The 13,214-nt window shown below is 46.1% G+C and overlaps 1 protein-coding gene across 8 annotated transcripts in view; it reads right to left on the reverse strand.

Moving 5' to 3' along the window:
- Window positions 1–13,214, reverse strand: part of nrg1 (neuregulin 1) — a 901,022-nt gene that overhangs the window by 31,988 nt on the left and 855,820 nt on the right. For 7 of the 8 annotated variants that reach the window (XM_038792661.1, XM_038792664.1, XM_038792662.1 and 4 more), the window contains one exon: window positions 3,204–3,262. In XM_038792661.1, the coding sequence (XP_038648589.1) occupies window positions 3,204–3,262 (59 nt within the window). Of the gene's footprint in view, window positions 1–3,203; window positions 3,263–4,074; window positions 4,143–13,214 lie in introns of all 8 variants that reach the window. The other variant, XM_038792668.1, reaches the window with a different exon arrangement.

The raw sequence follows: 13,214 nt of genomic DNA on the forward strand, positions 1-13,214 counted from the left end.
CGGTTTGAGAGAGAGAATTCCATATTCTTCCCCCTCGCCCCTTAAGGATTCATTTTCTAATCGCACCTTTAATTCTTCTTGTCAACATTTTCAAGTTGTGCTCTCTTTTTATTATCTTGTCTATTTAGTACAACACTATTGATCACTGGGTATTGTATAATAAGTAGTCATTTGATAATGTAGAACTTGAATATTGCTGCAAAAAGAGACAGACTGTTGAAGCTTTTCATCTTGCACTCAGCAGGACAGATTTGCAAGAATACCAAATCTCAAAGGGAACAACAATTTATACTGCACGAGAAGAGACTGCTAATTTAGTATTCTTGCCAACCAATCGGCACCCTCTTCTTGCATACTATAACTTGTTGTTCTGTTTAGAGATTTTGGCATTCTTGCAAACTGAGTGCAAGTTGAAAAGCTTTGACAGAATGTCTCCTTTTGCAGCAATTCATTGTAAGTGTTCATAACCTCACAGACCTTTTAAGCATTGCCACTTAATCAACATTTTTTTAAAGTCCCAATTTCAAATGGCCCTCTCTGGACTGCAGCTCTACCCCTTTTTACAATGTATTTATACCCTTCTTACAAAGAGACACTCAGAATGGGGTTTCCAAATCCTTTTACATCAGTCATGTCACACCATACCCGCAAAGATTTGGGACGTGATTTAACCGAATGGGAACAAAGTCCCATTGCGAGCGCGTTTACACATACGTTTTCGGTGCTCGCAGCGCCGAGAACCAACATGCTGTTTAACGATCACATTGCGCCCGGGTTAGAATGGGGGCCCTCAGTGGGGAATGCATGGCCGACGCCACACATAGCCCCGTTTTCTGCATAGAGTGGCTCCGCTCGCAGGAATCGTGAAGTAAGAGATCAGGACGTCATTTTTAAACGGCATCCTGATCTCTGGAGATCTCGATGCAACCCCCCAGCTCTAACTCGTGATGAGGGGGTCCCTGGGCCACCCTCAACCACTTCAAAACCCACACAGGGCACCCCTGACCCTATTGCCACTGTATGGGAAATGCCAACTTGGTACCCTGGCAGTGCCCCAGCCTGCCTGGGCACCTTGGCAATGCCAGGCTGGCACCCAGGTGACAATTAGGAATGAACCATGTGGTGTGAGACAAGGGTCAGATGCTGGCTAGTTCAGGTAGAGGTGGCAGATTCCTTTCCTGCAGGATATTAGTGAACTATTTGGGTTTTTACTGCAATTTTGGCATTTTCATTGTCACTTTCTTGTGCTAGCCCACAAATAGCCATACATCAGACTGTTAAAACGAGTGATGTATTACTTCTCAAGGCTTCACTGGTTTAATGTCAATCGTGGTACTCAATGAGTTAATCATGTCCCAGGGGTTTCCCTGACTCTCACATATTTAGAATAGCGCCCTGGCTTTAACTCTTGTCTGTTCGACTTGCAATGATTCACAGTTCCAACAATAAATTGAAAAGATGGAATCCTTGCTTACTATTGCAATCCCCTTCTTTGGCTTTCCTTTTGTGGCTTTGCCCTGTAGGACTCCAACACTTAGACTGCAGAATGTGACGGTGACAAACGGATACTGTTGCTCACATGCCATCTTTCTTTGATCCCTACCTTAGTTTGCTCTTCATTCCTCTTGAACGCATCCTTGGCTTTAATTGATTAATCTAGCACTAAGCAAGAGGCTGGGCGGGGGGGGGGTTGATTTATAATGTCACAGAAAATAGTCATTCCATCCTCCATCAGTCACCATTGTGCTTGTTTCCTGTAGAGTCACAGATCCTTAGCTAAGCTGCTGTGTAGATGTTACAGAGCAAGGCATCATCATTTATCTTGCCATCAATATCTAACAGCTATTGTACTTGTTTCCATTGTTGTCTGTGCCTTACTGTGGTTTTATATTCCCTGTGGGTCTCTAATGCTACAGTTTCTCACTTTATGTTACAATTTAATGACCGTGCGGTCTGGACCGGTACCTAAAATCTGAGCTTCCTTAAATAAATTTGCTTTTGTGTTTTCTCCATAATTAGTCACCCCCTGTCCTGAAAGCATCAGGTCCTTTCATAGGTTTGGATTCCGCAGGCACAAGGAACCCCTCTCCAGTGCCCTCCCCTCATGTGGCAGGCTATTGATCTGTGGAAGGAAGCTGTGCCTAGTCACCAAGATTCACTATCCAGAGAGTAGATGTTGACTAGTGAACAGGAATGGAATCCCTATCAAATCTTTCTCACTATCTAGTAAATAGACACTGGGGGGGCAATTGCCGTGCTCATTCTTAAGTGCTGGCTGAAGTCAGTAGACGCAGCACAGACAAGCGTTTGAGCATTTGCAGTTCATTTTCTCATTTGGCAATGGTATAAAATGATGACTTGAATGGAAGGGTAAGCTGGAATTGAGTTCAGCTTCCAACCTATTTGATCTGCCAAACTTACACTGTCACCAAAATTTTAAAATTCCCCTCAAAGGTGTCATCAGGCGAACATTAAATCAGTTCATTCATATGCTATGTGCTACAATGAAACTTCATGTACAAAGGCGAGCTCTCAAATAATACTTGTTCCTCTAAGAGTTACGCCATTGTCTGATTTTTGTATTGTATCTGCCTCTAACAATCCTGGGTTTGTTGTTAGTTAGCGAAGCCATCTCCCAGTCATCTTTCTCTGATCACCAATCACATATCTCTGCCACCCATCAACTCCTGGGAATGCTTGCAATATGTAGTACTTAACTGTTGAACACTGTCATCTTTCTTTGATCCATCTGATTCTACAGTCCTTATTACCGAACACAATTATCTTTCAACCCTTGATATTATGCATCTGGCTACAATCCTTATTATTGAACACTATCATATTGGAACTTTCACTTGTTACTTGCAATCTGTTGATGTATCTTCCTCTGTACCTTGTTCCTTCTAATGAACATGGTCATCCCCTCCTCCTCCATCTCCTGCTTGCCTCTGAATCTGCTATCCTGGTCAATGAACACCCACACTGCACTGCAAGTCCTGCTATTGACTGCATGCGGCAGGCAGGTGCAATGGCTGCAGTCTGTCTGCTTTTGTTCTTTGTCTGAGTGAAGGCAGAAATTTGGGGTTGAGGTGGAACAGCAATAGCAGCAATAACAACAACTCTGACGGCAGCAGCAGGAGCAGAAATCAACAAGTGTGACAAAGCATGCTTCAATTCGGGGGAGACAGAAGAAGTGGACGTACTGTAGAAACTGGCCATTACGTAGTTTTGGCAGCGATCACCAGTAAATTCATTTGGACACCTGACAAGACAAATAAAATGAGAGAGAAAGAGAGGAGAGAGAAGATAAGTAACTGTCAGGACAGAGTCACCTTCAGCACCAGGCCTCATCATCTTGGTGTGGTCACCGTTTAATCCATTTTACCTGGAAATCATCACCTCTGCAACGCTCAACAATTGCTGGCTTAAGACAGCAAGGAAAAATATTTTTGTTATTCTGTAGGTGCGTTTACAAGCTATGAAAATTCGCTGCCTTCAAATGTGCCTGGAATTGTACATTTGAACCAAATTAAAGTTAAATGAGGAAACACGTCAGAAATGACACATTTACAGATTTAGATCAAGCAAAATGTAATCCTCGTTTCTATAGTTGCCCTATTTGGAATTGCCAAATTTATACCAATTTATCAGGGCCAAGCCCTTTTCCAACTGATCACTTATGTACGAGAGGAGATTGTTTGTGTTCTACTTCCTCGGAAATGATGTTCTACGATTCTCATGTAAATATTTTGGGACCATTAAACTATATGAGTAGGGAACGAAAAGGATGGCGAGGTTTTTAACAGCCGTAAACACAACCTACAATGGCGAGGTACTGAATCTGTACTGTACTGTTGCTCACAGTAAAAATACAAGAAAGCAATAAGAACACCAGACAGTACAAGATTACTGAGGGCCCAGTTGCATCATCAGAAGTTGCCCAAATCAACAAAAAACAATAAACATTTTAGAAGTATCTTTCTTTCTGAGCAGTGACAACACCAAGGACTATTTCTTTTGAGCTGCAGGGGAGAGAGAAAAATAAAACACAGACATGATTATATCTTCACATACGTTCAGGTATAAAGACCCTCATGGGTACAGTCTCTGTACATCTTTCTCCAGTGAATCCCGGATCACACCTGGAGGGTAGAAATGGTACATAAACAAACAGAACAAATGAACTCAAACGGTCTCGGCAATGTTGCTTAAAGGGAACAAAATGCATTGGAAATCTTGGGACAATTCACATCCAGAAGGGCTGCTTGCTATAGTTGGGCAGTTTGTCCTGAGTCTAATGGCCAACTATTATTCTTTTCGTATGGCTGCCTGTCCTTTGAGGATGACTTATAAGTTCACATGTGACAGGACAAGGAAAGCGCCACTTGGGCTTCACATATGTTCATGTCTCTATTAGGCCACTTCTGGCTAATAATAATAGTCTTTAAGAAACATTCAATATCCAACTCTTTTCAAGAAAGCTTTTAGGGCATAAGTGACACAGTGAATAAAGGTGTGTGTAATGTACGATGATCCCTGGTCTTGTTGGTTTTAAATTTCCCCTGTAATATAAGTTACCGGCTGGACGTCCGGTGATGGCGGGCGGGAAGCAGTCACACACTGGAGGGCTCCCACTCGGGAATAGGAATTTCGGAGTTTTAACGCCTGGTCCCGGGGGCAACGGAGGCTGAAAAGGCTGTAAGAAGGCACAGAGAGGAGAAATGTCCAAGTTTGGGAGAAAAACGACCGTGGAAAAGTGGGTTAACGGAAGTCCGGTGAGTGAAAAGGTCAGCGCAGGAACTGTAAGGAAAGCGGAGGCTGGAGCACCAGGGGGAGGCCGCATCGCTCACAGCAGAAGAAATGACCAAGGTGATGGCTGTGGAACTTGAAAAACAGTTCACAGGACTTCTACATGGAACTAATGGGAGCTGAGGATATGCAGACCGAGGACCTGAAGCTTAAGTGGGAGGAGGAGCTCGGGGGGGGGATGATGGAGGAAGGTATCTGGGCAGAAGCCCTGAGCAGAATAAACACAACCGCAACATGCACCAGGCTCAGCCTGATCTAGTTTAAGGTCGTGCACCGGGCCCACATGAAGGTGGCCGGGATGAGCAAATTCTTCGGGCTGGAGGACAAGTGTGCTAGATGCGCCGGAGGGCCGGCTAACCATGTACACATGTTCTGGTCGTGCCCTAAACTCAGGGATTATTGGCAGGGATTCGCAGATAGGGGGCGGTATTCACCTCCGGCGGGATTCTCCGTCTTGCCGGAGCCCGGGGGTTTCCCGACGGCATGGGGCTGCCCCACAATGGGAAACCCCATTGACCGGCTGGCGTAACGGAGAGTCCCACCGGCGGGTTTGGGCAGATAAGTGGCGCGGCGGGGCTGAGAATCCAGCCCGTCATGTCCGCTATTGAAAACTGGGGTGGTAATGAGACCTGAGGTGGCAATCTTTGGGGTTTTGGAGGACCCGGGAGTCCAGGAAGAGACAGAGAGGCCGATGTTCTGGCCTTTGCTTCCCTAGTAGCTCTGCGACGAATATAGCATGGAGGGACTCAAAGCCCCCGAGGGCTGAGGTATGGCTATCGGACATGGCGAGCTTTCTTGGCCGAGAGAAAGTCAAGTTCGCCTTGAGAGGTTCGCTATTAAGGTTCGGCCGAAGGTGGCAGCCATTTATTGACCTTTTTCGCAGAGGAGTAAGCGTCAGCGGGGGGGGGGGGCTAGGGTAGAGTTGAGCAGGGGGATATTGAGGCAGGTCCTTGTGTGAACGGAGCCGTGGTTTGCACTATGTTTAATTTGTGTCTTCTTTTATTTTTTGTACTGTCCAATGTCATTTTTTCTATATGCCTAAAATACCTCAATGAAATTGTTTGTTAAAAAAAAGAGAAAACCAGTTCACAAAGCACATGGAAGCGATGAAGAAGGAGATGGGGGCAGTATTGAAAGTGCTGGTGGAGGAGGCGATTGGCCCGGTGAGAGTGGCAGTATCAAGCGCAGTAGCGGAGATGCGGGAGCAAGGTGAGACACTGAAGGAAGTGGAAGAGGCATTATCGCAGCACAGTGATCAACTCACCTTGATGCGGAAGGAGTTGCAGAGGGTGCGAGCCAAAATGGAAGACCTGGAAAACAGATTCAGGTGACAGAATCTGAGGATTGTGGGGCTGCCGGAAAGGCAGGCCTGAGGCCAGTGGAGTATTTTGCCACAATGTTGGCGAAGCTATTGGGGGAGGGGGACGATCCCTCCCGATATGAACTGGATCGGGCTCATCGGCCGTGGAGGCCTATACCAAAGGCGAGTGAGCCGCCAAGAGTAGTAACTATGTGTTTCCGTAGGTATAGCGTGAAGGAGAAAGTCCTGTGCTGGGCAAAGCAGAAGCGGGTGGTGCAGTGGGCTGGAACCGGTATACGTATATACCAGGACTTTACCATGGAGCTGGCGAGGAGGCAGGCTGCGTTCAGCCGGGTGAAGAAGGCACTGTATATCAACAAGGTGCAGTGCGGCATAGTATATCCAGCTAAGTTGAGGGTGACCTACAATTCCAAGGTCTCTTATTTTGGGACGGCGGAAGCAGCGGAGGAGTTTGCGAAGGCAGAAGGACTGTGGCAGAATTGAGAATTGGTCGTATACCAATGTAGCCTCATGTAACTTTATTTTTTCACTGCGTGTTGGTGTATGTACTAAATGAGTTGCACTGTATATATTTGGACAAGGGAAGAGATGGGACTTTCATTTGCAATGATGGTTCTTTGGGGCTTGGGTGTGTATGCGGGGGTTGTGTGCTAAAGGGGATTTCTTTGTTTTCCTGGGACCGGGCAAGGGGGAAGGAGACCTGGGCGGGGGCTTCCACGCTGGCCGGTTTAAGCCGGCCAGTGAACGGGAGTGAGGTGGGCGGTGGAGCTGCGGCCATCGGAGCCTGGTAGAATAGGTTCCGGTGAGTCTAGCCAGGGTGAAAAGTTGGGGGAAGGATCCGAGGTTGGGGGGAGGAGTTTACATGAGGAAGTGGAGGTGAAGAGTCTGGGAAGGGGATGGTGGTGGTGGGGGGGAGGGGGGGGGGGGGGGGCAGTGTCTACAATTCATGGGTGTCATTCACGGTACTCTTTTGGGGATTGGATGGCATTGAATATTAGGGGGTGGAGGGTGTTGAGGGGTGGACTGTATATGCCAATGGTGACCATAGGTGATTCCTGATTCCTTTTTCCTTTTCTTTATTTTTCCACATTGGGAGGGTTTGTTTTATTTGATGCTTGTATTGTCAGATGGACCGTTGTTTGGGGTGATGGGAGAATGGGATAGTTGTTATTGATAAGGGGATTGACGTTGTATTGGTTGCCATTTACTGTTTGTTGGTGGGGTGTAAGTTCTGAAGAAAATATGAAAATGGAGAATAAAAATATTAATAAAAAAATATAACAGTTACCGGCCATAGACGTGAATTAAATTTTTAGAATCTTTTTGCAAAGAGTGCGGCATGGTGGGTAAAGTCATAAGGGTATTCCATTGTGTTCTTGCTATTTTATACAGTAGTCTATAGCTCTGGTGTTGACTGTCATCACAACCACTGCAGCCCGATTTATCAATTTGCTCTCTGAAGCCATGAAATCATCAAAATCAAAAAGCTACATTTTTCCCCAAATTATCAACAAATCAAAAAGTAGCAAATTGCTTAATGTGAATCAGACATACAAGGTAGGGGATCTGAGTGTCAATGACCTGCCAACCCAAATATCTGTTTCCATTTATCCTCAGAATCCCTGCAGTGCAGAAGGTGGCCATTTGGCCCATCGAGTCTCCACCGCCCCTCTGAAAGAGCACATCGTAGGCCCACTCCCCCGCCGTATCACCATGACCTCACCTAACCTGCACATCTTTTGACTCCACTGGGCAATTTAGCATCGCCAATCCACCTAACCTGCACATCTTTGGACTTGTGGGAGGAAACCGGAGCACCCGGAGGAAACCCAATGCAGACACAGGGAGAACGTGTAAACTCCGCACAGGCAGTCACCCAAGAGCGGAATTGAACCTGGGCCCCTGGTGCTGTGAGGCAGCAACACTAACCGGTACTGATGCCATTGTGCCAGAAAACACAGCCGTATGGAACTTAGGTAATTGAGAGATTTTTGGAATGTTCATTTTGTTAAGTCTCTGACATTGTTTGAGCTGCTTGAATGGCTAATGGTTCACAGGATGCACATTTTCAGCTCCAGTTCAGAAGCAATTGAACTCCTGACAACATATATAATTACTTTCTGTTACATCTGACCGGCAGATGGAACACACTTGATGTTCTGTCTGGCCTTTTCTCTTTCTGTGTTTTATGCTCCGCACTTTATGATCAAACATATTTTTGAAAGGACTCAATCAGATCATGGAGATAGACTTCTTGCCTTTATCTTCAGAATTAAGCTCCCTGTGATACCAAAAACACATTGCGGTCGAGTCCAGAAAAAAAATGCACTTCTGCTCCAAACAGAGTCTCAATCCAGGCATAACATTTCTTGGCAACGTATTTGTGTATTTATCAGGCTCCAACTGCATTACAACATGTGTCAGTGTGACAGAACACCCCATTCCACTACACCAGTGATAAGATTATGTCATTGTGCATTTCTTTTTAATCTGAGGCACCAAATATTTTTCTGTTTCCCTTTCTGAAAGCAGCGATAACAACTTGACTTCCTGATTCAGGTGGAGGGTAGTTTCAACACACTGGACTAACCTCTCCCTACGCTAGCCCAACAAATGTGGCTGGACCTCTTGCATTTGCCTTTTCCCTTCAAATCAATGCTTGTGGCCTTAATGAGTGAGCTGACCCAATGCTCATTCGTACTCAAAACCCTCAGGCTGTATGCGTGGCATATGGCCAAACTATTCTTGACCTTTGTGTCACCACCAGAAAGCTCTCTAACTAGTAATGAATGAAACATCCTCCTTAAGCTGAAGCATTTTACCGGCCACTGTGTTTTGGGTTGCTTATGAATATTTAAACCTGCTCTATCCTCTTTCTACTCACAATGCCTTTCCTTAAATCAGGGTTGAAACGGGCTGGTTGGACTGCCAGCATTATTCCATATTTGCCCATTATTATTGCAATCATGGCCAGTTGCTATGCTTTGTCAATATAACACATTAATTATGATTTGGTAAAGCCCAAGCTGATTGATGGAGGTGCCTGTGGATATTGCTTCATCGGAGCTCTAAGCCAAATATTACATCTGTATCCGATTTTATTTCAGATGCTTGCACCAGCCATGGAGGTTAACTGTTGTTGTGCAATTTGTGTAAAATAGAGTAACTAGACATGCATTGTCTGAGAAAATTATAGAACGGTGCAACTTTAATCTGGCTACATGTCTAATTTCTATTATTTTAAAAATCTATTTACTATGTACCTTTCAAATATTCCATTCAGCTGAAAGGGGATTGAATAGCAATAGTGAATGCGAAGGCAACTTATCAAATAATCGCTGACCTAGTAACCGACCCACCCCTAACACATTCCCTCTCATTCACTGCTCAGTTTACACGAGTTGTACCATTTACTTTTAAATAACCTCATTGTTTCTCTTTTCACAGTTCTGTTAGAATTTCCAATCTATATCATGTAATAACACAGGGACTTCAATTAATCTGGGAAACATCACCGTTGTGATGAGAATTTAAGGGTGAGCGTTGTCGGGAAGCTCGAAATAGAACGCAAGACCTAATGTGGGGTAGGGGCTTTCAGAGGTCTTTTGATGTAGAGCAGCCAACAGGAAGGTTATTTTATTCACACTCTTTATCTTAATCCTTACATGGACAAGTGTGCTGTGTTTATTTATGTGCGTGCTTCTGTGCATGTGTATGTGTCTGTGTATGTGTGCACATTTGTGCATCTGAGTTTGAGTGTGTATTGCCATGCGTGTCTGTGTTTTTATGTATATCTGTGTGTGTGCTTGTGCCTGTGTGCATCTGCACGTATGCTTGCATCCTTGCATATCTGTGTGTGTGCATGTCTGAGTATGTGAGTGTGTGGGGGTTGGGGAGTTGGGAGTGTGTAGGGGAGTTGGGGGTGTGTGGGGGAGTGGGGGGGGGGCATTACTGTGCACATATGCAGGATGGACAATACAGTTATGACATGAAAAGTGAATAACAGTGCAGACGAAAATCTACACTCAGCAGTGCCACCTTTATCTTGCCAGTCAGTTCCATATGTGCGGTCCAATCCATATTATTCTTAAATATTAGGAGTCTTTCATACTCCACAGAATTGCAGTTTACAACCTGCTTTTGAATATAAAAAGGTCGAAAAGCAGGGCAGTTTTTCAGTGAACGAGAACAGTTAGAATTAACCTGCATCTTATGGACTTCTTTTGGAGCCAATTAGCAGAAATGCTTTTTCTTTATTGTATAATGGAATGTGGGCATTGCTGACAAGCCCCAGCATTTATTCCCCAGCCCCAACTTCACTTGAACTGAGTGGTTTACTCGGCCATTTTGGAGGGCTGTTAAGAGTCAACCACATTGCTTAGGGTCTCAAGTCACGTGTAGGCCAGGCTGGGTAAGGACGGCAGATTTCCTTCCCTAAAGGACATTAGTGAACCAGATGTTTTTCTTTACAATAATCGATAATTGTTTCACGGTCACCATTACGGAGATTATTTCAGATTTATCAATTCAATTTAAATTCCACACAGTTGCCACGGTTACGGTGGGATTGGAACAAGTGCCCTGAGAGCATAAGCCTGGGCCTGTGGATTAATAGTCTAGTAACATTACCAATATGTCACCATCATATAATCAACATAATTTACTTCTCATTAAGGTATTTGAAATGATGTATTCGTACTGAAGCTAGAAATGGTCAATCTCTATCTCCTTTTGCATCTTGTGTCAGGTTAAGCCTCATGATAATATTGTCTGCTCCCTTAGTCCCAACATTAGTGGCAACCTTACGTTGAACTTGTTGGATTCAATGGGGTAAAATGCCAGGAGGACCTGGTGAGTAAGGAGGACGTGTAAGGGAGGGGTGTAGCTACCAGTTGCACACAGGCAGCAGGTTCCTATTGAAACCACCCTACGCCGCTGGGAAACCCATTGGTTGGAGGTGTGCTGCCGCCTGGAAACGGGAATCACAATGGCCGGAGAATTCCAGAGAAAGATCCCAGATTTAAGTGGTCTTAAATTTCAAGACCACTTAAGAATCAGGCCAGCCTTGAATTGTTCTACACAAGTGGATTGACAAGGGAAGCGAGCCTTTCCAACCTCAACGTTTAACTTTGAAAACAAAGCACCTTTAACAGCCAATTTATTTTGAGCATTGCGACTTGGTTTTATATAAATAATTTGAATGCTGCAAACTGGCTGGGGTACACTGGTCAAAATTCTGAGAGGGCTGGACAGACTGAGTGAGGGATGCTGTTTCTTTTGGCTGAGGGGACTAGAGCGAAGGGTCAGAGTCGCAGGGTACAGAGTAGGCCGTGTGGGACTGAGATGAGCAACAACTTCTTCACTGGAAAGGTGGTAAAGGTGGGGAATTCTCTACCACAGAAGGCTATGTGGGCCAAGTCACTGAATATATTTAAGAAGGAAATTGATAGATTATGAGATTCTGAAGGCATTACAGAGTATCCATGATGTGGAGATGCCGGCGTTGGACTGGGGTGAGCACAGTAAGAAGTCTTACAACACCAGGTTAAAGTCCAACAGGTTTGTTTCAAACACGAGCTTTCGGAGCACGGCTCCTTCTTCAGGTGAATGGAAAGGCTTGTTCCAGAAATGTTTATATAGACACAGTCAGAGATGCCCCGGAATGCGAGCACCTGCAGGCAATCAAATCATCAAAGATGCAGAGAGAGAGGTAACTCCAGGTTAAAGAGGTGTGAATTGTCCCAAGCCAGTTCAGTCGGTAGGCCTCTGCAAGTCCAGGCTTGTTGGTGGGGGCCGAATGTAATGCGACATGAATCCCAGATCCCGGTTGAGTCCGCATTCATGCGTGTGGAACTTAGCTATAAGTTTTTGCTCAGCAATTTTGCGTTGTCGCGTCTGCCCATTACAGAGTATGGGAAGGGTGCGGGAGTATGGTTTTAAGATAGAGAATCAGCCATGACTATATTGAATGTTGGAGTGGGTTGGAAGGGCCGAATGGTTCACTCCTGCTCCTCTTTTCTATGTTGCTATAGCACAGAGACAAACATGTGAACGTGGAAAGAGCTACACTAGTACCAGCTGGACTGCATTGAACAGCCATGAAAATAGAACTTACTTCTAGCAGAAATTGCTTACAGCTGACACAAGGTCCAGATGCAAAAGATGTCAGCTGCATTGGCTGGGGTTACTTTGAGCACCATAATGTTGTAATTAGTCTTTAGTGACAGCACTAAATGGATGGGCAGTGAATCAGTGACCCGAATTGCACTCAGCCCAATGTTCTTACCCTTTATGGGAGGTTTAAGGAGCTGGAAAGTCACTGCTGCCCATTTTCATCTTCTGGGTGTCCCATGTGTCAGCTGTACAAAATAATCTGCCACTTGCAGAGATTTTGTGTCATAGAATGCATACAGTGCAGAAGGAGGCCTTTTGGCCCATCGAGGGTGTGCCGACCCTCCGAAAGAGCACCCCACCTAGGCCCCTAAGGGCCTCCGCTAGCTGGTACGAATTGGCGCATGCGCAGGCCTGATAGCGTGTTCTGGGGCTTGCGCAGAACCGTTGGTGCGTGTCCTGCGCATGCGCAGGGGGTTTCTTCTCCGCGCTGGCCATGGCGGAGCCTTACAGAGGCCGTCGCGGAGGGAAAGAGTGCCCCACGGCACAGGCCCGCCTGCAGATCGATGGGCCCCGATCGCGGGCCAGGCCACCGTGGGATCCCCATGCCCTGCCCCCCCTCCCCCGAGGACCCCGCCAACTGCCCTCCATGCCAGGACCTGCCGGGATGAACCATGTCCATTTCCCGCCGGCCAGACTGGCCCAAAACGGGCGGCCACTCGGCCAATTGGGGCATGGAGAATTGCCAGGAGGGCTGCTGCCAATGGCCCCCAACTGGCGCGATACCCGATACAGCAGCCGGCGTCGGAGAGGGATTTATGCTGCCCCCCAGCGATTCTCTGACCTAGCGGGGGGGTCGGAGAATCCCACCGCTTATCAGGGATTCGTGTGCGTATTATAGGGGGGCAGCAGGGTAGCAGGGGCAGCACGGTAGCATGGTGGTTAGCATAAATGCTTCACAGCTCCAGGGTCC

This window comes from Scyliorhinus canicula, chromosome 3, assembly GCF_902713615.1.
Source record: "Scyliorhinus canicula chromosome 3, sScyCan1.1, whole genome shotgun sequence".
Taxonomy (NCBI): domain Eukaryota; kingdom Metazoa; phylum Chordata; class Chondrichthyes; order Carcharhiniformes; family Scyliorhinidae; genus Scyliorhinus; species Scyliorhinus canicula.